The 22,960-nt window shown below is 42.0% G+C and overlaps 1 protein-coding gene across 3 annotated transcripts in view; it reads left to right on the top strand.

Moving 5' to 3' along the window:
* The first annotated feature begins 242 nt into the window (after positions 1–242).
* gne (glucosamine (UDP-N-acetyl)-2-epimerase/N-acetylmannosamine kinase) overlaps positions 243–22,960 on the top strand; it is a 38,018-nt gene continuing 15,300 nt past the window's right edge. Inside the window, exon 1 of one of the 3 annotated variants that reach the window (XM_038981725.1) lies at positions 243–486. Coding sequence is in view for 1 of the 3 variants with exons in the window: in XM_038981724.1 (XP_038837652.1) it covers positions 18,150–18,290 (141 nt within the window). In the remaining 2 variants the exon portion in view is untranslated. Of the gene's footprint in view, positions 487–15,205; positions 15,320–17,911; positions 18,291–22,960 lie in introns of those variants that run through there. The other 2 variants (XM_038981726.1, XM_038981724.1) reach the window with 2 other exon arrangements.

Here is a 22,960-nt window from a genome sequence, read left to right as displayed (position 1 = left end):
GGGACCTTGGAGGGGGGGGCGTCAGGTGCGCTAGCTAACTAGCACACAGTGTCGCCAACTAACAAGCTAGCCTCCCGCCTGCTGTACCAGTAAACAGTGTCCTTCTCCCACGTCTGTCGAGCAACTTTTTCACGCTGTTCTATTAACGAAGACAGGTGTTTGTCCAGGTGTTTGTCAGGAACCAATGGGATGCTTGGGGGCAGGTGTTCCTGTTGATACAGGAATATCCACATGCAGGAACACCCCGAATTGCAGGCTGCAGTTGAACACTAATTGTACTGGCTCGGTGAGAGGTTTGCGCTGCTCGAATATAAAATGAAGTATATATTTTTTAAGATTTCGCACACAAAAGCAATATATGTGCCAGTAATGTTAAATTAGTTTGAGTATAAGTACCCGGGACCATTTCACTTTCACGCAAGCCTATATCTGAAAGAGACATGATGAGAGACATTACATGAAATTAGAGGATCTGCTTGAATAAAGGTAGGTAGCAAGTTAATTTAGTGCAACGTTCACGCTTCAGAGTATTGCATGCTAGCCCTAGCTTGGCGGTACCTAGCTAGCTAACTTTGACCTAGCTACAGTAGCTAGCTGACGTTAGCGGAATTACACTTTTGGCTAAAGTTATCTTGCTAGCTAGCTAACGCAATATAGACAAGACAAATATATTGTGCTCCGTTATAACTAACATCGCTATCATTTTAGTTAATGTAATATATGCGCATTTTCACTATGAATCACAACGCTAGCTAGCCTAGTTGAAATTAGCTGAAGTTAGCACACGTAAGTTAGCTGGCTAGTATACCGGTAGTTATCTCGCTAGCTAGCAAGTAGGAAATGTAACACTAGTCAGATATTCATCATATAGATACCAAATCTCACATTTGTCATTGTCGGCTAACTAACCAGTGTGAATAAAGCGAGTTGAGTTAACTAGCTATCCCGCTAACGACGTTAACAGCAACCCATAGATAGCTAACTGCTAATAGCTTGTTGGCAACATAACCGGGCTGATTTAGGCGAACTTTTTAAGCTAATAGGTATGTAGCGAGCTAACGTCAGCTACTTTTATAAATTGAGACCGACTTTGATATGGCAAGGCTGACTATACAAACATGTATATTCAAACTAAAAAGGAATAGTTAGCCTAACATTTGTATTCCCTGGCAAGTTTATTCTAGCTAGCTAACATACTGTATAATTGAAATAGCTACATTGTAAATAGCTAGAATAGTTAGTCCTTTAATGAGAAATATATAGTTAGTTGAAACTGGCTAATTTTCTATCTACATCTGATTTCAGCAATGCCCATACACTATTATTTAATGTACATTTGTGGCGTGAGTGTATGGATGGAGGCCTGTGTGCTGGCTATTAGAGAATACAGTAGATTTATGTTTGTTGCTTCGGGTGTGGAATTAAATATTTTGTCCCACCACCTACTACTGTACATCAAAGTACATTCTTAGTATTCCTCTGAATACCAGTGGGTGGCGCAATTTCACTGTTAGCAACACGTTATTTTCATAAACTGCCTTTAGATTTAACAGTATATGATACAGATATACAGTATGAAATAAACAGACCAGGATCTGTCTTTGTTTAGGTACGAAATAGACGTGTTATGCAGGCCTTTGTCTAGACTATACAATCTTGGGAGGCAGACCCTTTTTATATCCTAATCAGACAGCACTAAATGTTCTGTAAACACCAGCCCGAGAGTCTTGTAGGAAGTCAAAACAAAAAGGCAATGAATGTCAGATGCTACAGAATCACAGAGTTCACAGGATGTCATCAATACAATAGTAAATCATTTGTGTGTCCTCAGTCCTTGTACATCCAGTCTGGCGTCAACTACTATCAACAGATAGGAGAATAATCCATAACATTCAGTATCAAGTCTAGTGACCATCAACCCGTACCTTGAGTATCACAAACACTGGAAATCATATGTATTACAGATAGGGAAAATGTATAAATATTCAAAACATTGTATTAATAACCCTCAAATTAATATGAATTTTGTATTAATTTTATAACATACAGTGAAGCCACTCAACATTTACATTCAGCAGACACTCCCATCCAGAACGACCCACGGGAGCAACCAGGGTCAAGCGCCCCCACCCAGTCGAACCGGGGACCCGAACCAGCGATCTCTCGGCCACCCGCCCTAGCTCCCAACAGCCAGACCACCAACCATCTAAGATACCCCTACAGTTCCCCTTTTTCCAAACAGTGAAATTACTTGACCAACAGAAAATAATATCAAAGATCTGTATAAAATGACGAGGTGCTTATGTTTATGCCCTAACAATGGGAGTGGTTCTAAGGCAGGGAAGACAGGCGGACAAGTTTAGGCCCAAAATAAGCCCATAGAAGCGCATTGGATTGATTTTGGCGAGAGCGAAACTGATACTACGCATGCATACAAGGACCGGACATTTTTTCATTAAGAGTTTAATGGAAACATTCAACAATGGTAAGTCTATCGAGTTAGTCAAAAGGCTATAGCCTATTATTGAACATGCAACTCCTTAAATGTAATGGCAAAATGTAGATTTCCGCCTAAATAGGCATACCCAAAAGTAACTGCTATTCATGTGTAATTACATGATTGTGACATGCAAAAATGTGGTATATTTGGGAAGAAGACATCTGGGAGATTGTGAGGAAATGATCAGAAGATAGGAGTTACATAGTTCAGAGTACACAAGATCAAGCACACAAAATAAACGTTTTTTTTTTATATTGAAAGTCCTATTTCATTGACAAGCTATAAGTGAATTATTGATGACAACGTGAACAATATCAGAAAAATAATGTGATTAATACACCTAACAACTAGAAATTAGCAGATGTTTTAGTAAGTGGTGTCAGGTGTGGTCATGGGACGTTTCCAAATCTCTGAGCCAGGTAGCAATAGTTCGCATTACGCATAAAGGCCTAGGCCTCCCGAGTGGCGCAGTAGTCTAAGGCACTGCATCGCAGTGCTAGCTGTGCCACTAGAGATCCTGGTTCGAGTCCAGGCTTTGTCGCAGCCGGACTCGACCGGGAGACCCATGGGGTGATGCACAATTGTCCCAGCAATGCACACAATGCACAATGCTCACACTGTTGCCAGGTGCACAGTGTTTCCTCCGACACATTGGTGCGGTTGGCTTCCGGGTTAAGCGGGCATTGTGTCAAGAAGGTTGTGTTTCAGAGGACGCACGGCTCTCGACCTTTGCCTGTCCTGAGTCCGTACGGGAGTTGCAGCGATAGGACAAGACTGTAACTACCAATTGGATACCAAGAGAAAAAGGGGTAAAAAAAAAAGGTCTATGCCTTGCTTTGTCCCACCCAGGTCGTCTGCATATCCCTGCATATCCCTGTAAACATTATCTCATTGGCTAAGAGACTGTTAAGTTGCCAATTCCCTGTGTAATGGATGCCTACCGCGCGTAAGCAGGTAACATCATTTTTTTGATGCGCAAAGATAAAGTCACTCGGTGGACATTCGATGTTGCTATTAAGTCATACATCATCAGATAACATGGGCAATATGCTAGATTTGTTCATACCAACCAAATTATTAATTTGATACCCTCTATGTAGCTATAGCTCAAACACAGACAAAATCTAAGCTTACCTTGTAAGATGTTTGGTGAAAACGTTTTGCAATAAATATTTTGACTCTCGGGGCTGGTGATCAATAACTGTAGGTCACAGGGAGACAAATAAGATATCCTCATGATCTGTGGAATCCCAGCTTTCGGTGTGTATCAACGTATCCGTGTTTTAGTTTATGCGTCGCAACGCTAACCGGAATGTAGGTAGCAGCCATCTTGAAATGAGGTCATCGGCTCGGCCTGTCCTTATAAATTTAGATGCCTATACAGTGGGGAGAACAAGTATTTGATACACTGCCGATTTTGCAGGTTTTCCTACTTACAAAGCATGTAGAGGTTATAATTTTTATCATAGGTACACTTCAACTGTGAGAGACGGAATCTAAAACAAAATTCCAGAAAATCACATTGTATGATTTTTAAGTAATTCATTTGCATTTTATTGCATGACATAAGTATTTGATCACCTACCAACCAGTAAGAATTCCGGCTCTCACAGACCTGTTAGTTTTTCTTTAAGAAGCCCTCCTGTTCTCCACTCGTTACCTGCATAAAAGACACCTGTCCACACACTCAATCAAACAGACTCCAACCTCTCCACAATGGCCAAGACCAGAGAGCTGTGTAAGGACATCAGGGATAAAATTGTAGACCTGTACAAGGCTGGGATGGGATACAGGACAATAGGCAAGCAGCTTGGTGAGAAGGCAACAACTGTTGGCGCAATTATTAGAAAATGGAAGAAGTTGAAGATGACGGTCAATCACCCTCGGTCTGGGGCTCCATGCAAGATCTCACCTCGTGGGTCATCAATGATCATGAGGAAGGTGAGGGATCAGCCCAGAACTACACGGAAGGACCTGGTCAATGACCTGAAGAGAGCTGGGACCACAATCTCAAAGAAAACCATTAATAACACACTACGCCGTCACGGATTAAAATCCTGCAGCGCACGCAAGGTCCCCCTGCTCAAGCCAGCGCATGTCCAGGCCCGTCTGAAGTTTGCCAATGACCATCTGGATGATCCGGAGGAGGAATGGGAGAAGGTGATGTGGTCTAATGAGACAAATAGAGCTTTTTGGTCTAAACTCCACTCGCCGTGTTTGGATTAATTACTTAAAAATCATACAATGTGATTTTCTGGATTTTTGTTTTAGATTCCGTCTCTCACAGTTGAAGTATACCTATGATAAAAATTACAGACCTCTACATGCTTTGTAAGTAGGAAAACCTGCAAAATCGGCAGTGTATCAAATACTTGTTCTCCCCACTGTATATGGTAGTAAATCACATGAAAGAATTGGAGGCACCAATCAATAGCCAAGACTCTCAGCTTTCCGCAGACACCCTGCTTTTGCATATAGGGATTACCCTTCTCATACCAGACTCAATTGAATAAAACAAATCTCATAGGGTCCCCAAATATGGGGACTTAACATTTTGAGAGTTAATGAGGCAGCTAATAAAACTTAATTTAATTTTTTTTTGTCCAAATGCAATTAGTGGAAAACACATTTATAAACTGCACACCTAATGCAAGCAGTTCCATATCATATCTATTTAAACTTTGTCACGTGCCGAATACAATAAGTGTGGACTTTACCGTGAAATGCTTACTTACATGCCCTTAACCAACAGTGCAGTTCAAGAAGTGAAAAGAAAATATGTACCAAGTAGACTAAAATAAAAAGTAATGATAAGTAACACAATAATAATAATAACAACGAGGCTATATACAGGGTGCACCGGTACCGAGCCAGTGTGCGGGGGTACAGGTTAGTTGAGGTAATTTGTACATGTAGGTTGGGGTGAAGTGACTGCATAGATAATAAACAGCGAGTACAAAAGGGCCCCCTTTTGAGGGGGTGTCAATGTAAATTGTCCGGTGGCGATTTTATTAATTGTTCAGCAGTCTTATGGCTTGGGGGTAGAAGCTGTTAAGGAGCCTTTTGGTCCTAGACTTGGAGCTCCGGTACCGCTTGCTGTGCTGTAGCAGAGAAAACAGTCTATGACTTGGGTGACTGGAATCTCTGACAATTTTATGGGCTTTCCTCTGACACAGCCTATTATATAGGTCCTGGATGGCAGGAAGCTTGGCCCCAGTGATGTACTGGGCTGTTCTCACTACCCTCTGTAGCTCCTTACGATCAGATGCCGAGCAGTTGCCATTCCAGGCGGTGATCCAACCGGTCAGGATGCTCTCGATGGTGCAGCTGTAGAACCTTTTGAGGATCTGGGAACCCATGCCAAATCTTTTCAGTCTCCTGAGGGGGGAAAAGGTTTTGTCGTGCCCTTTTCGACTGTCTTGGTATGTTTGGACCATGATAGTTCTTTGATGTGGACACCTAGGAACTTGAAGCTCTCAACCTGCTCCAGTACAGCCCCGTTAATGGGGGCCTGTTTGGCCTGCCTTTTCCTGTAGTCCACGATCAGCTCCTTTGTCTTGATCACATTGAGGGAGATGTTGTTGTCCTGGCACCACACCAACAGTTCTCTGACCTCCTCCCTATAGGCTGTCTCATCGTTGTCGATGATCAGGCCTACCATTGTTGTGTCGTCAGCAAACTTAATGATGGTGTTGGAGTCGTATTTGGCCACGCAGTCTTGGGTGAACAGGGAATATAGGAGGGAACTAAGTACACACCCCTGAGGGGCCCCAGTGTTAAGGATCAGCGTGGCAGACGTGTTGTTGCCTACTCTTACCACCTGGGGGCGGCCCGTCAGGAAGTCCAGGATCGAGTTGCAGAGGGAGGGGTTTAATCCCAGTCCTTAGCTTAGTGATGAGCTTCATGGGCACTATGGTGAATGCTGAGCTGTAGTCAATGAACAGCATTCTCACATAGCTGTTCCTTTTGTCCAGGTGAGAAAGGGCAGTGTGGAGTGCAATAGAGATTGCGTCGTCTGTGGATCTGTTGGGGCGGTATGCGAATTGGAGTGGGTCTAGGGTGTCCGGGAGGATGCTGTTGATGTGAGCCATGACCAGCCTTTCGAAGCACTTCATGGCTACCGACGTGAGTGCCACGGGGCGGTAATTATGTAGGCAGGTTACCTTTGCTTCCTTGGGCACAGGGACTGTGGTGGTCTGCTTGAAACATGTTGGTATTACAGATCCCGTCAGGGAGAGGTTGAAAATGTCAGTGAAGACACTTGACAGTTGGTCTGCGCATGCTTTGTGTACACGTCCTGGTAATCCATCTGGCCCAGCGGCTTTGTGAATGTTGACCTGTTTAAAAGTTTTGTTCACATCGGCTACCGAGAGCGTTATCACACAGTCATCCAGAACAGTTGGTGCTCTCGTGCATGCTTCAGTGTTGCTTGCCTCGAGTCGAACATAAAAAGCATTTAGCTTGTCTGGTATGCTCGCGTCTGGGTTCCCCTTTGTAGTCCGTAATAGTTTTCAAGCCCTGCCACATCCGACGAGCATCAGAGCTGGTGTAGTAGGATTCAATCTTAATCCTGTGTTGATGCTTTGCTTGTTTGATGGTTTGTCTGAGGGCATAGCGGAATTTCTTATAAGCGTCCGGAATAATGTCATTCTATCAGGAGGATAGAATTATGGTCAAATTTGCCAAATGGACGGCGAGGGAGATTTTTGTATGTGTCTCTGTGTGAGGAGTAAAGGTGGTCTTTTTTCCCTCTGGTTGCACATGTGACATGCTGGTAGAAATGAGATAAAACGGATTTAAGTTTGCCTGCATTAAAGTCCCCGGCCATTAGGAGCACCGATTCTGGGTTAGTATTTTCTTGTTTGCTTATGGCCTTATAGAGTTGGTTGAGAGCGATCTTAGTGCCAGCTTCGTTCTGTGGCGGTAAATAGACGGCTATGAATATTATAGATGAGAACTCTCTTGGTAGATATTGTGGTCTACAGCTTATCATAAGGTACTCTACCTCAGGCGAACAATACCTCAAGACTTCTTTAATATTAGACATCGCACACCAGCTGTTATTGACAAATAGACACACACCCCCACCCTTCGTCTTACCAGAGGTAGCGTCTCTGTTCTGCCGGTGCATGGAAAATCCAGCTAGCTCTATATTGTCCGTATCGTCGTTAAGCCACGTCTCGGTGAAACATAAGATGTTAGTTTTTAATGTCCCGTTGGTAGGATAATCTTAATCGTAGGTCATCAATTTTATTTTCTAATAATTGCACGTTAGCAAGAAGAACAGATGGCAGTGGGAGTTTACTCGCTCGCCTACGGATTCTCGGAAGTCTGCCCGATCTGCGTCCCCTTTTCCTGCGTCTTTTCTTCACGCAAAAGGCGGGGATCTGGGCCTGTTCCAGTGAAAGCAAGATATCCTTCTCGTCGGACTCGTTAAAGGAAAAAGTTTCTTCCAGTCCGCGGTGAGTAACCGCTGTTCTGATGTCCAGAATTTATTTTCAGTCATAAGAGACGGTAGCAGCAACATTATGTACACAGTAAGTTACACAAAATGCTAAAAAAAAAACACAACTGGTTGAGAGAATGTCAAATGTCAGCCATGTTCTTTGGCGCCATCTTGTGACAGAGATGACAACTTAGAAAGAGGGGGAATCTAACAGCAGCTACGATGATGGGTTGCTAATATGACTAGGATTGTGCCTTTGGCTTCTGGACGACGAAAGAAAGCCAATAGAACAGGAGAGAAATGCTGGTAATGGCATAAGGAAGTCTTTATAAAATAATTGCCTCCACGTTTCTATGGATGGATTTTTGAAAGGCTACTTTGAAGCAAAGTAAGACATGTCTCATTATTTGAAGTGAAGTAAAACATTCAGGTTTCAAACAATTATACTGCCTTAAGGTCACATTGCAAACTGATGGGTGATGTGCTGATAGTCAACGGTATGCCGACTATAGCCTATGCATCCGAATGGCGAAGGGGAGGCACGCTTTACAAGTTGAGATTGAGAGATAAAAATAGCTCCTTTTTTAATCGTGGCCACCGAACCTTTTAACGCACGACTGTATTTAGAATTGTTATTTGTTGCGCAATGACTGAGTTTATAAAACCAGGATTCATGATATTTATGCCTCTAACTTTCTCACTCCGCATTATTAACAATTAATTCAGGACCATCCGTAACCATGGTAGCATCTACATTAATGTAGAAGTGTTTAGAAACATTCTATTCCTATATACAATAAAATTACATTCATAATTACAATATATAATTCACCATTCATGTCTATTGGGCCACAATTAATCTGAAACACAACCAAAACAAACAACAAAAGCATCCAACAAGTTTGTGGAGTTCCAAGCTTGACGTAATCATTGCGTGCTAGGAATATGGGACAAAATACTACACTTTTGACTACTTTTACTACTACTACTTTAATGTACATATGAGTGAATTTGGCTCAATACTTTTATTCCCCTAAAATGGGAGGGAGTATGTACAAAAAGTGCTGTAATTTATAAACAGTTAACCCGATATCAGAATACCCCTATATTAAAGCTGACAGTCCGCACTTTAACTTCATAGTCATTATATCATTTAAAATCCAATGTGCTGGAGTACAGAGCCAAAACAACAAATGGGTCACTGTCCCAACACTTTTGGAGCTTACTGTAACTATCTTAAACAAATATTTGGCATGTTAATATACCTTGCCTAATCGGGGTCTATGTTTGGGCTAGGCGATTTAGGATTATCAATATTTTCCTATGCAAACAATGTTCTCGCTATATAGATGGAGAGTGGCGGTGTCTGTGCAAACAGTGTCTATGCAGTGTCCTCGGCTTGGACCAGGATGGATAAGAGGATGTAAACAGACAGCAGGTGAATGGGTCCAGAAATCTGTAGTTTTTTTTCTGGTTGCTTATCAAAGATAGCTGGCTGTCTGGGGAATAGAATCAGCTTGATCCCCTCTGTTGAAGAAGCTTGGACCTTCTTTTTTTTTTATATTTTCAGTGGTATTGTTTGCAAACACACCCCCATAAAGAAAATGAGAATTAAAAACAGGTTCAGCCCCTGGTTCGACTGTGATCTTGTAGAGTTACTCCACCTCAAGAATTGCATTTTGGCGGAAGGCTCGGAACACGCATATTCAGGCTGACTGGCTCTCGTTCAGGCAAATGAGAAATAAGTGCACTCAGGCTATCCGGAAGGCAAAAGTTAGTTACTTTAAGGAGCAGTTCTCGCTCTGTGGGTCTAACCCCAAGAAGTTCTGGAAAACGGTTAAAGACCTGGAGAATAAACCCTCCTCCTCACAGCTGCCCATGTCCCTTAAAGTTGATGATGTGGTTGTTACTGACAAGAAGCACATGGCTGAGCTCTTTAATCACCACTTCAAGTCAGGATTCCTATTTGACTCAGCCATGCCTCCTTGCCTGTCCAAAATGTCCTCATCTCCCACCCTTTCTAATGTGATTATCCCTGATGCTTCTCCCTCTTTTTCCCCTGCTCCACTACAAAGTGTCTCTGTGCAGGTGTCACTGAGTCCGAGGTGCTATAGGAGCTTCTTAAACTTGACCCCAAAAAACCATCTGGGTCAGATGGTTTAGACCCTTTCTTCTTTAAGGTTGCTGCCCCTATCATAGCCAAGCCTATCTCCAACCTTTTTAACCTGTCTCTCCTTTCTGGGGAAGTTCCCATTGCTTGGAAGGCAGCCATGGTTGGTCCATTATTTAAAGGGGGAGATCAAGCTGATTCTTCCTAATTGTTATAGGCCTATTTATATTTTGCCATGTTTATCAAAAGTGTTGGAAAAACTTGTTAATAATCAACTGACTGGCTTTCTTGACGTCTATAGTATTCTATCAGGTATGCAATCTGGTTCCTGCTCAGGTTATGGATGTCACTGCACCCTTAAGTCCTCAAGAATGTCACCATTGTCCTTGATTCTAAGCAATGTTGTGCTGCTATTTTTGACTTGGCCAAAGCTTTTGGAATGGTCTACTGTATCATTCTTGTGGGCCGGCTAAGGAGTATTGGTGTCTCTGAGGGGTCTTTGGCCTGGTTTGCTAACTACATCTCAAAAAGTGCAGTGTATAAAGTCAGAAAATCTGCTTTCTCAGCCACTGCCTGTCACCAACGGAGTACCCCCAAGGCTCAATCCTAGGCCCCACGCTCTTCTCAATTTACATCAACAACATAGCTCAGGCAGTAGGAAGCTCACTCATCCATTTACATTCAGATGATAGTCTTATACTCAGCTGGGCTCTCCCCGGATTTTGTGTTAAATGCTCTACAACAAAGCTTTCTTAGTGTCCAACAAGCTTTCTCTACCCTTAACCTTATTCGGAACACCTCCAAAACAAAGGTAATGTGGTTTGGTAAGAAGAATGCCCCTCCCCACAGGTGTGATTACTACCTATGAGGGTTTAGAGCTTGAGGTAGTCACCTCATACAAGTACTTAGGAGTATGGCTAGACAGTACACTGTCCTTCTCTCAGCACATATCCAAGCTGCAGGCTAAAGTTAAATCTAGCCTTGGTTTCCTCTATCGTAATCGCTCCTCTTTCACCCCAGCGGCACAACTAACCCTGATTCAGATGACCATCCTACCCATGCTAGATTACGGAGACATAATTTATAGATGGGCAGGAAAGGGTGCTCTCGAGCGGCTAGATGTTCTTTACCTTTCGGCCATCAGATTTGCCACCAATGCTCCTTATAGGGCACATCACTGCACTCTATACTCTTCTGTAAACTGTCTATCTCTGCATACCTGTCGCAAGACCCACTGGTTGATGCTTATTTATAAAACCCTCTTAGGCCTCATTCCCTCCTATCTGAGATACCTACTGCAGGCCTCATCCTCCACATACAACACCCATTCTGTCAGTCACATTCTGTTAAAGGTCCCCAAAGCACACACATCCCTGGGTCGCTCGTCTTTTCAGTTCGCTGCAGCTAGCGACTGGAACGGGCTGCAACAAACACTCAAACTGAACAGCTTTATCTCAATCTCTTCATTCAAAGACTCAATCATGGACACTCTTACTGACAGTTGTGGCTGCTTTGCGTGATGTATTGTTGTCTCTACCTTCTTGCCCTTTGTGCTGTTGTCTGTGCTCAATAATGTTTGTACAATGTTTTGTGCTGCTACCATGTTTTGTGCTGCTACCATGTTTTGTGCTTCTACCATGTTTTGTGCTGCTACCATGTTTTGTGCTGCTACCATGCTGTGTTGTCTTAGGTCTCTCTTTATGTAGTGTTGTCATATATATATATATTTTTTTTTTATCCCATCCCCGCAGGAGGTCTTTTGCCTTTTGGTAGGCCGTCACTGTAAATAAGAATTTGTTCTTAACTGACTTGCCTAGTTAAATAAAAGTTAAAAATAATAACATTGATCCGGCTTTGTAGTACACTTCTCAGGTTGTATCATTGTACCATTCCAACCCGTCCCTCAAACCTGGTAAAATAAGGGTTCAAAATAATAAGAATTTCAAACACCTGAGGGGGGAAACAAATCTTAATCAGACGTGGCGGCTTCCTGACTGGACTATAATATTTGCACAAAGGAAGGCCAAGGACTCAGGCTTTAAGCCTAAGCAAACAAGGACCAATCGAAAGACACCCTGCAGATGGCAGAGCTGGCAAAAAGCCACAAGTACATCTTGGAGAAGATGGGAAAGAACTGATGTTTTGACATTGTTCTTTTATGAGTAAGATTTATTATAACCTTAGTAATAATGTTAGGGACCGATTACAATAAAATATTTGACACATCGAATCATCAATGATCACATTGAATCATGATGCGGGCGCTGTATGTGAATTGTAAAATAATATATGTAATCGTACAATTTTTTTTAATCAACAATCTGATGTATTGCACTGTTATGCTTTAGCTTGTGCTAGTTAGCACCATAAGTCCCTCGATTGGTGTTTAAAATGGTGTAAAATACAAGAACTAATAAAGAATCCAAACAAGGCACAAATGAATCACTTTCTTTGACATAATTGAGATTACAGGAGTAATTGCTTTATCTATACCAGGCAGGTTCCAGAACTAAGATGCTGATTTAATGCATTTTAAACGTTGCATGCAGAACACCCATACGAATATTATAGCTTTACCATACGCATAAATATGAGCCCAAGCCCCTCCCAAAAAAACAGAATATTATATTATACAGCAGAACAACATAAAAAAAAGTCCATAGATTTAAGAGGGCTTTTGAACATACAGTGCATTCGGAAAGTATTCAGACCCCTTGACTTTTTCCACATTTTGTAATGTTACAGCCTTATTCTAAAATTGATTAAGTCCTTTTTTCCCTTCATCAATCTATACACACTACCCCATAATGACAAAGCAAAAACAGGTTTTTAGAAAGTTTTGCAAATCTATAAAATGACATTTACGTAAGTATTCAGACCCTTTACTCAGTACTTTCTTGAAGCACCTTTGGCAGCAAAACAGACTCGAGCCTTCTTGGATATGACGCTACAAGCTTGGCACACCTATATTTGGGGAGTTTTTCCCATTCTGCTCTGCAGATCCTCTCAAGCTCTGTCAGGTTGGATGGGGAGCGTCGCTGCACAGCTATTTCCTGGTCTCTCCAGAGATGTTTGATCAGGTTCAAGTCTGGGCTCTGGCTGGGCCACTCAAGGACATTGAGACTTGTTCTGAAGCCACTCCTGCGTTGTCTTGGCTGTGTGTTTAGGGTCATTGTCCTGTTGGAAAGTGAACCTTCACCCCAGTCTGAGGACCTGAGCGCTCTGGAGCAGGTTTTCATCAAGGATCTCTCTGTACTTTGCTGCGTTCATCTTTCCCTCGGTCCTGACTAGTCTCTCCCAGTCCATGCCACAAAAACCATCCCCACAGCATGATGCTGCCACCACATTGCTTCACCGTAGGGATCGTGCCAGGTTTCCTTCAGATGTGACGCTTGGCATTCAGGTCAAAGAGTTCAGTCTTGGTTTCATCAGACCAGATAATCTTGTTTCTCATGGTCTGAGTGTCCTTTAGTGCCTTTTGGCAAACTCCAAGCGGGCTGTCATGTGCCTTTTACTGAGGAGTGGCTTCCGTCTGGCCACTCTACCAGAATACCTGATTGGTGGAGTACTGCAGAGATGGTTGTCCTTCTGGAAGGTTCCATCTCCACAGAGGAGCTCTGTCAGTGACCATTGGGTTCTTGGTCACCTCCCTGACCAAGGCCCTTCTACCCTGATTGCTCAATTTGGCCACACCTGAGCTCAATTTCAAGTCTCCTGTAGGTTTTTACTCCAACCCCAGTTGTGGAACCTGATTCAGCCATGAGCTACACCTATTTAGTCAAGTGACGTTTTGGAAGTGCCAGTGCAGGGTGTAGTTATTTCAACTCAGATATTGGCATGGAAGGAACAATGGATAGGAGTAGTAGAGTTAGGATTAATGGGTTCTGTCGCAACATGAGGTGAAATCTAGCCTATTTCTGAAGTATCATAACGTTGTGTAAGAAAAGTATCCATAATCATTCTGGTGCTAGCTACAACTAACCTAGTCATTTCCTTTGCGATTGTAGCCTATTTTGTGAATTGTTTCTGACACAGGATAGGCCTAGATGTTTCATTTTTGACCACATTTCACACTGTGCTCAAGCTGACATGTTTCTTGTTGGCTGGATCCATTTGGTTGTATCAATCCACACCCAGTGTGTCAATAGCCCATGCTGAATTAAGTTATAAGTCATGCCTGGAAGCCAACTGTTATTACGAAGTATCTGTCTAGCCCAGTGGTTAGAGCGTTGGCCAATTAACCGAAAACCCCGAGCTGACAAGGTAAAAATCTGTCGTTCTGCCCCTGAACAACGCAGTTAACACACTGTTCCTAGGCCGTCATTGTAAATAAGAATGTGTTCTTAACTGAGTTTGCCTAGTTAAATAAAGGTTCAATTAAAAAAATATGTTGTTTAGTATCTCACCTTACAACTATTAATAACTATGTATATTGTGTTTATCTTATAATTATTAGCCTAAGTATTTGTGACTGACTGTAATTAGGCCTATGCTGTTCTTGGAACTAGGCTAGTAAACATATGTTAGTACTACTAGCCTGGGGCGACAGACCACGTGGTACAATAACCAGCTATCTCGCTAGAAGTGGACTATGGCTTAAAATAGTGGAGTCCAGGCTAGGTTGGTAGTACCTTTTAGTTTTGTTTGCTCTCTTTCTTCTGCACTGTTTTTTAGAGGGGAAGCCTGCACAGTAAGGTGATACTTTTGTCATTCTATTTGGCCTACTGCTTTATTGGGGGCGGGGGAGAATAGGTATGGAAAGGGGGATACCTAGTCAGTTGTACAACTGAATGCATTCAACTGAAATGTGTCTTCCGCATTTAACCCAACCCCGCTGGGATTAGTTTAGGTTTTATATTTTACTGTGAATTTGAAAAGGGCTCGTTTTATTTTTTTTGCTTGGTTATAGAAAGCAGCACAGTATTTTTTTAAACATGTTTTTATAAGCCTAGTAGTATTCCCGGCAGCATTATTGCTTCAAGCATTTGAGATGGAGATTATGGCATCATCAAATTCTTGTCAATTATTCATTAGGCCGGACCTATTTTGTGTTACTTGGCATCTTCCCAATGTATTGGCCAATGCGTTCGCCTTCCGTTTTGAACAACAATGGAAACTTTATTCAACACAGAGGACGCTTTTTTTTTGCATGAGAAAATTAGGCGTGTGTGCACGTGCATGTGTAGATGCGCAGGCTACGTTCCAACTTCATGTTCCATGATGGGGAACATTCCTGGCTTTGGCAGATGTCAGTTCACACCCAGTAAGTGTTTACGACCTAGGCGTATCTACAGTAGTAGTAATGGGGTGGGGTGGGGTGGGGGGGGGGTAGCATTAGCTATGGGGGGGGGGTAGCATTAGCTAGCGATAGTCGGCTGTGCCTGTGTCAAAACTCCAGTATTCATTCTATAGCTTGTTCTCTCATCTTTTTAAATAGTGAGTCAGCATGTTTTTAGCTTCTTATTTTTTTTCGTGACTGATCAAAACAGTGGTTCTCGTGCTCTATGAAGCAGACGTAGTGCGCAATATGTTCCCAGATAGCACACGTATGTCTGCCCAACGTAGGCACGATGTATACAGGATACATTGGGAAGATGCCAATTAGCAAACGCTGTATAAACGGCAAGACTTAGATGTATTTAGAATGCCTACATTTTACAGTTCTACATTGTTTTATACATCGACATTCTGTTCTGATGTCTCATTGACATCTTCTCCAAACTACGTAGATAGATAGATACATACGTCGGCCAAAGGTACGCGCGTTATCTGGGTTTGGAACATGAAATCGCAATACAATCTCAGTATCAAATAAAATGCATTGGATTTCCTGAGATTAGCAATGCATATGGTATCGTCACCTAAGTGTCGCGATAATGTAATAAAACAGCAGGGAGCAGGTCTCGAACCCTCGACCTTCTAGCCCGAAGTCCAGCGCGGTATCGACTGTGCCGCAAAAGCATGCTCGAGTGGCAGAGTCGATATCCGCGCTTATAAACCCAGGGTCGTTACAATAATATCGTATTGTGAGGTCCCTGTGAATTCCGTGCCTAGCATATAATATGTTCAGCCCTCCACCCACCTCGCATTCGTCTCATCTAGGTGGTATGTAGACAGGGCAAGAATATCTACAACATGACTTAATTATTCATTTTGGTGTAACTAGGCTAGGGCTGGCGATATGTCGAATTAATTTGTTTTTGCGCAATATTCCAAATGATTGTATCGCAAGAATCAAGTTGTTTTATGAGCGTTTATGTCCGCCTGTTCTCGTGTTGTTTTTGGTTCCTTCGCCCCTTCTGTGCTGTGTGCAATGACTGTAGGCTGTGAACATTTACATTCACACACACCAAGCACCGCAACCATTTCACTCATTCCTCTGACGCGATTTCAACTCGCTTTTTGCATCTAAGGTTTAGTCCAACGGAATCTGTCATATGGACACCGAAACACATTGAAACATTCTTTTACTGTAATACAGAAGTTAGCCTTTCTAACGATACCCGTTTTACGTATTAACTACTCAAATTGGGCGCAGAGCAGACACTACTAAAACGGAAGTATTAATGAACATTTATTCTGGAAAATTAATGCTCAGTTTGTGGCACGCGGGCATTGCGGTTCGCTAGAAGCATTTTAGCCAAAGACCGTTATACTAGCTGTCTAATCAGTTTTTATAAATGTGCAATAAGCATAAAACACAATTATATAAGGAATTGGAAACTTGTTCTCTCAAGGTAGTCCACTTGACTTCAACATGTGAACAAAGTAGACAGGCTAGCATGCTGTTCAAACAGTTGGACAGAAGGGTGTGTTCATAACATTCCAACTGTTCTACCTTGTTGTTAGCTAGCAAATAGATCCAAGTTGGCTAGACTTTAAATATAAAGATTAGCTGGCTACTCACTAGAACGTGGGCTTGTGCTTGCGAGATTGTTTGTGACTTGTGTTCATTTTCTATAATGCCTGCTACAAGAAGTTAGTTATTATTGAATGCGCGTTATGCAGGGTTCTGGTTAAATTTGTAACGAAAATGACATTTTCGTAGACATACTTGAAAGTCAGATCAGTGATTATTGCAAAAAAAAACAGTTAAACTATATTGATTAAATTATTGGATCTTATGGTCGTGGAAGGCTTATATTTAGGCTAGGTATAACCCTGAATTCATTAGATTATTGCTGACTATATGAAATGCAGTGTATTTGACCTTTTAATTGCACAACAAAGCTTATTGTGAATCACCCATAGATTGGTCCATATTGCCCAGCGCTAAGCTAGGTCTACCATCTTCAAAGGATGGCTGACCAAGTGATATCTACTACAACTATTGTGACTACCACTCCAATGAACTGGGAAGGCAGACAAAATGACTCCAAACAAAAGAAAAACAGGTTTGACTCCATTAATGAAAAGCTTCAAGAATGAAGAAATGTTCTAGAAATGTTTTATTACGTATAATGTTTTAAATTTGGATTGAGAGTGCATCTAAGGTTAGAGTGTTGTCAAGAATCCCTTTGGTCTATAATTCACTGCTGATGTGTTGATACTGACATATTTATTGATTAGGAAGGGGGAAATGATGGTCATTGATTCCCAGACCTATGGTTGTCACTGTACCAGTATCGCAATACCACAAATCATGATACTTGATTTTCCACGACAACAAAGAACATGACTGAACTCTATTGTCCTTTAAAAACCTGCTTTTTAAAAATATTGTGTGACGAGCATTTAGCTTGGGTGTGACTCTGGGTGACAACAGAAAGCTGGGTTTGCAACATTAGGGGGGGGGGGGAAGACTGCTTCATTATCAATATATGGTTATTGGCCTCTCATTTCTTATTAAGCATTGATTTATCTGGGTTGTTGAGATCCTAGTCAGTCTGTAATATATTGGGCCCTGGCTGTAAGAGGCTTCGATGCAGGAAGCTTCAACCGTTCCCTCTCGCCCAGCAGCCAATCAGGGCTATCTTGAGTCAGATGAGGGAAGGCCCCTCCCCCTCCTCCCCTCTTTACTCTCTCTCGACAGGCCGCTGCTGCTTTGTCGGCTAGGAGGAAGACCAGCTAGCCTTTTGCAGTGAGCCTTTCAAATGATCCGAAGGGAAGGGAAGAGACCAAAGAAAGGAGGAGAGAAGGATAGAGAGAGGGGGAACTCTGAAAGAGAGAGGGAGAGGAGTGGATCGCGGAGCGGACTGACCATGCATTCAAGGCCTACAGGCAGAAACCCTCATGTGAGTCAAGGTGGCTTTTATCCTCCTCGCATGTTGCTGCTCCCCTTATCGCTCAGAGTAGGAAGCAGCCCCCGTCTTGTGACACTTCAGTGGAAACAAGAACAGTGTGTGTCAGAGGGAGGGTGGATTCTGGCTCGAAGGCTACGTTTAGACAGGCAGACAAATTCAGATCATTTTTTCTTTTGACCAATCACATCAGCTTTTTTCACATCCAATCTTTTTCAGCGCTGATCTTTTTGGTCAAAAGACCAATTAGTGAAAAGAAGATCAGAATTGGGCTGCCTTTGTAAACGCACCCTAAGAACCAACCCAGTGCGGGGAGGAAAATGCCTGGCTATCATGTTAGCGTTTCAGTGAGACATCCGGCGTAGTCTACAGGCTGTGTGTGTGTGTGTGTGTGTGTGTGTGTGTGTGTGTGTGTGTGTGTGTGTGTGTGTGTGTGTGTGTGTGTGTGTGTGTGTGTGTGTGTGTGTCAGGGAGAGAGATGCAGAGAAGGGATGTGCTGGTTGGATGTTGTGATGAATACATTGGCTGTCTGTCTGAATGCATGGAATGCCCAATGTTTCTCTTCTTGTTGTTCAACAAACCAAAGGATAAAGATTTAATGTCATGTTGCAGTTGAATGGGATTTTTTTGTTCTTCTTGTATGGCTGTGCTCAAACTGTACTGTGGGTAGTTGGCCAGTTATTTAAAAAATGCGAAGGTTTCTCTTCTGGTTGATAGTGTAGCCTAATCATTTTTAATACTACTTATGACTTTGAGATGATGTGAATGTGACATGTTCAGTTGAGGCACCGTGTCTTTCATCACTCCACATGTCATTGAATAAAATGGGTTTGTTTCCAAGAGGACATACTACAATGTTCGGTTGTAGACTAATACATTGATGAGGCCAGCTGATGGTCATCAGAGCTTTTAACTCCTTATGTTAAGAATGTCACAACATTTGGGTCACTAGCTATATCTTTTTATGAAAGTTAGAGTGGTTCACGGGCTATACCTTGATGTCCCAGGTTTATTGGGAAAAGGTCAGCTAGGCGTCTTCAGTATTTGTAGTCGTTTGGATGCTGTGATGGTGCCTGAATGTAGGCCCACTGTCTTGCTCTGTACTACATTCGTTTTTAGTTTTTTTTAACTAAACTATGCGGTGGTGAGCAGCCTTGATTTAGCCTGTCCTAGATTTTAAAAAATCATTTTCAGCGGAGAAGTCTTTAATCTGGGTCTGGGAAACCAAACTTTAAAAAATCTCAGTTTGCGTTGAGTGACTTATTATCACCGTCAATCATCTGCTCCGAAGTTGAAGCCTCGAAGAGGATTTCTTAAGGACAAGGCCTGGCACGGTCCCATTTTTAAACCACCTCCAGGAACGCCCAGGCTGAGTTACTTGTTGACGCTTTGTCAATATTAGCCTGTAGTTAGTAGTACACCATAACTTCTACAGTTGTGTTCTTTTGGCTGCAGTTGTTTTTAGGAGTCTGTTTGCCTGGGTGTTGGTACAGCTGCATTTGTACACTGCCGCTCTGCTGCTGGTCAATTATTACTTCACAGCTTGTCTCAGTTCTATTGAAGGGGTGAAGGGATGGAATAAGAATATGTACATATAAATATATGGATGGGCATTGACCGAGCGGCATAGATAGATGGTATAAAATACAGTATGTACATATGAGATGAGTAATGCAAGATATGTAAACATTATTAAAGTGACTAGTGATCCATTTATTAAAGTGGCCAATGATTTCAAGTCTATGTAGGCAGCAGCCTCACTGTGTTAGTGATGGCTGTTTTAACAGTCTGGTGGCCTTGAGATAGAAGCTATTTTTCAGTCTCTCGGTCCCAGCTTTGATGCACCTGTACTGACCTCGTCTCCTGGATGGTAGCGGGGTGAACAGGCAGTGGCTCGGGTGGTTGTTGTCCTTGATCTTTTTGGCCTTCCTATGACATTGGGTACTGTAGGTGTCCTGGAGAGCAGGTAGGTTGACCTTGGTGATGCGTTGTGCAGACCGCACCACCCTCTGGAGATCCCGGCGGTTATGGACGGTGCAGTTGCCGTACCAGGCGGTGGTACAGCCCGACAGGATGCTCTTAATTGTGCATCTGTAGAAGTTTGTGAGGGTCTTAGGGGCCAAGCCAAATTTCTTCAGCCTCCTGAGGTCGAAGAGGCTCTGTGGTGCCTTCTTCACCACACTGTCTGTGCGGGTGGACCATTTCAGTTTGTCAGTGATGTGTACGCCGAGGAACTTAACTTTCCACCTTCTCCACTGCTGTCCCGTCGATGTGGATAGTGGGGTGCTCCCTCTGCTGTTTCCTGAAGTCAACAATCGTTTTGTTGATCTTATCAGGGGTTAGCCTATACTGTGTAAATATTATCCTATTATCTATCTTGACGTGGTATCAGTTCTGACTCGGTTTAAAAATTATTTTTGGTTCTGTTGAATTTGATTTTAGACTTTGATCGATCTTACAGCGTAGGCTATATCAATACTTTTCTTCATTGATATTTATACCACTGAAGTACATTCATAATATGTTCACTGCAGAAACATTCTGTAATAGTAGAAGAAAAAAATTGGCTACGGCTGGCTTACAGAGTATGAGATGTTTAAGTACACTTTCTCAAAGCTTTACTTCTTTGTGAATATCATTTTATACTTGGTTTTGTGTCATGTGCCTTAAAATAAGTAATCAAATTAAACATATCACAACAGTTTGAGTGTAGAGTTTCAATAAACCAGTAGACCATATCTGGCTAAGCTTCCAGGTAACCAACTTAACCATTTACATCAGTGTTAACATGAGACCACAGATACAAGTAGCTTGTTAGCGGCTGGAGTGTACAGTAGGGCCTTCTCTCTCTCGACCTTGGGAGGAGACTCTCCTTAACTTAGACTTAATGGATTCACACACAGATTGAATTAGTTTCAGAAACCACCTGCAGGATGGCCCCATATTCTATGATGATAAAGTATTTTGTTTTTCAAAGGCCTGTCCATTTTTGAGCTTACAAAAAAAACACACAGAAGCATGTTTATATACAGTGCCTTCGGAAAGTATTCAGACCCCTTGACTTTTTCCACATTTTGTTACGTTACAGCCTTATTCTAAAATTGATTAAATTGTTTGTTTTCCTCATTAATCTACACACAATAACCCTTTCCTTAGATCCTGACTAGTCTCTCAGTCCCTGCCTCTGAAAAACATCCCCACAGCATGATGCTGCCACCACCATTCTTTACTGTAGGGATGGTGCCAGGTTTCCTCCAGACGTGACGCTTGGCATTCAGGCCAAAGATTTCAATCTTGGTTTCATCAGACCATCAAACATTTTGAATGCTTAGCAGGACAGGAAAAGGGTCTAATACACACACTTAATATAAGGAATTTGAAGTTATTTATACTTTTACTTTTGATACTGAAGTATATTTTTTAACCAAGTACTTTTAGACTTTTACTCAAGTAGAATTTTACTGGGTGACTTTTACTTGAATGATTTTCTATGAACGTATCTTTACTTTTACTCAAGCATGACAATTGGGTACTTTTTCCACCACTGGTTGATAATGACAAATCATTGTGGTCGATTTGCTATATGTCTATTGCTTTTGCAAATCCCTATGACCCCCGCCTCTCTCTAACCCTTTATTACATTCAATGGCAGCGGAGGCACTGAACTCTGACCTATTACTTTTCCGATCCCTTCACTTGTGCGCCTTCAACATCATAGCTGTGATTGGTTGTCGTAGGTAGCATCCAATGAGTGTGGAGATAATTGTCAGACTTGCCCTTCCATATCAGAACCGGTGTCTGTCCATGAGGACAAGGCTAGTATTTGTAGGTGATCAAATACTTATGTCATGCAATAAAATGCTAATTAATTACTTAAAAATCATACAATGTGATTTTCTGGAATTTTGTTTTAGATTCCGTCTCTCACAGTTGAAGTGTACCTATGATAAAAAATTACAGACATCTACATGCTTTGTAAGTAGGAAAACCTGCAAAATTGGCAGTGTATCAAATACTTGTTCTCCCCACTGTATATATACACTACCGTTCAAAAGTTTGGGGTCACTTAGAAATATCCTTGTTTTTGAAAGAAAAGCACATTTTTTGGTCCATTAAAATAACATCAAATTGATTTAAAAAATGTGTAGACATTGTTAATGTTGTAAATTACTATTGTAGCTGGAAACTGAATCTTCAAAAAAAAAAAAATGTAAATGGAATATCTACGTACATGGGTGTACAGAGGCCCATTATCAGGAACCATCACTCCTGTGTTCCAATTGCACGTTGTGTTAGCTAATCCAAGTTTATCATTTTAAAAGGCTAATTGATCATTAGAAAACCCTTTTGTATTATGTTAGCACAGCTGAAAACTGTTGTTCTGATTTAAAGAAGCAATAAAACCTTCTTTAGACTAGTTGAGTATCTGGAGCATCAGAATTTGTGGGTTCGATTACAGGCTCAAAATGGCCAGAAACAAAGAACTTTCTTCTGAAACTCGTCAGTCTATTCTTGTTCTGAGAAACTAAGGCTATTCCATGTGACAAATTGCCAAGAAACTGAAGATCTCGCACAACGCTGTGTACTACTCCCTTCACTGAACATGATGAGGGGCATCGGGCCACAGGCCACTCCTATAAACCTCACTGTTTTCATCACAGCTT

Source organism: Salvelinus namaycush, chromosome 42, assembly GCF_016432855.1.
Source record: "Salvelinus namaycush isolate Seneca chromosome 42, SaNama_1.0, whole genome shotgun sequence".
Lineage (NCBI taxonomy): Eukaryota > Metazoa > Chordata > Actinopteri > Salmoniformes > Salmonidae > Salvelinus > Salvelinus namaycush.
This window is presented reverse-complemented; position numbering and strand designations above follow the sequence as displayed.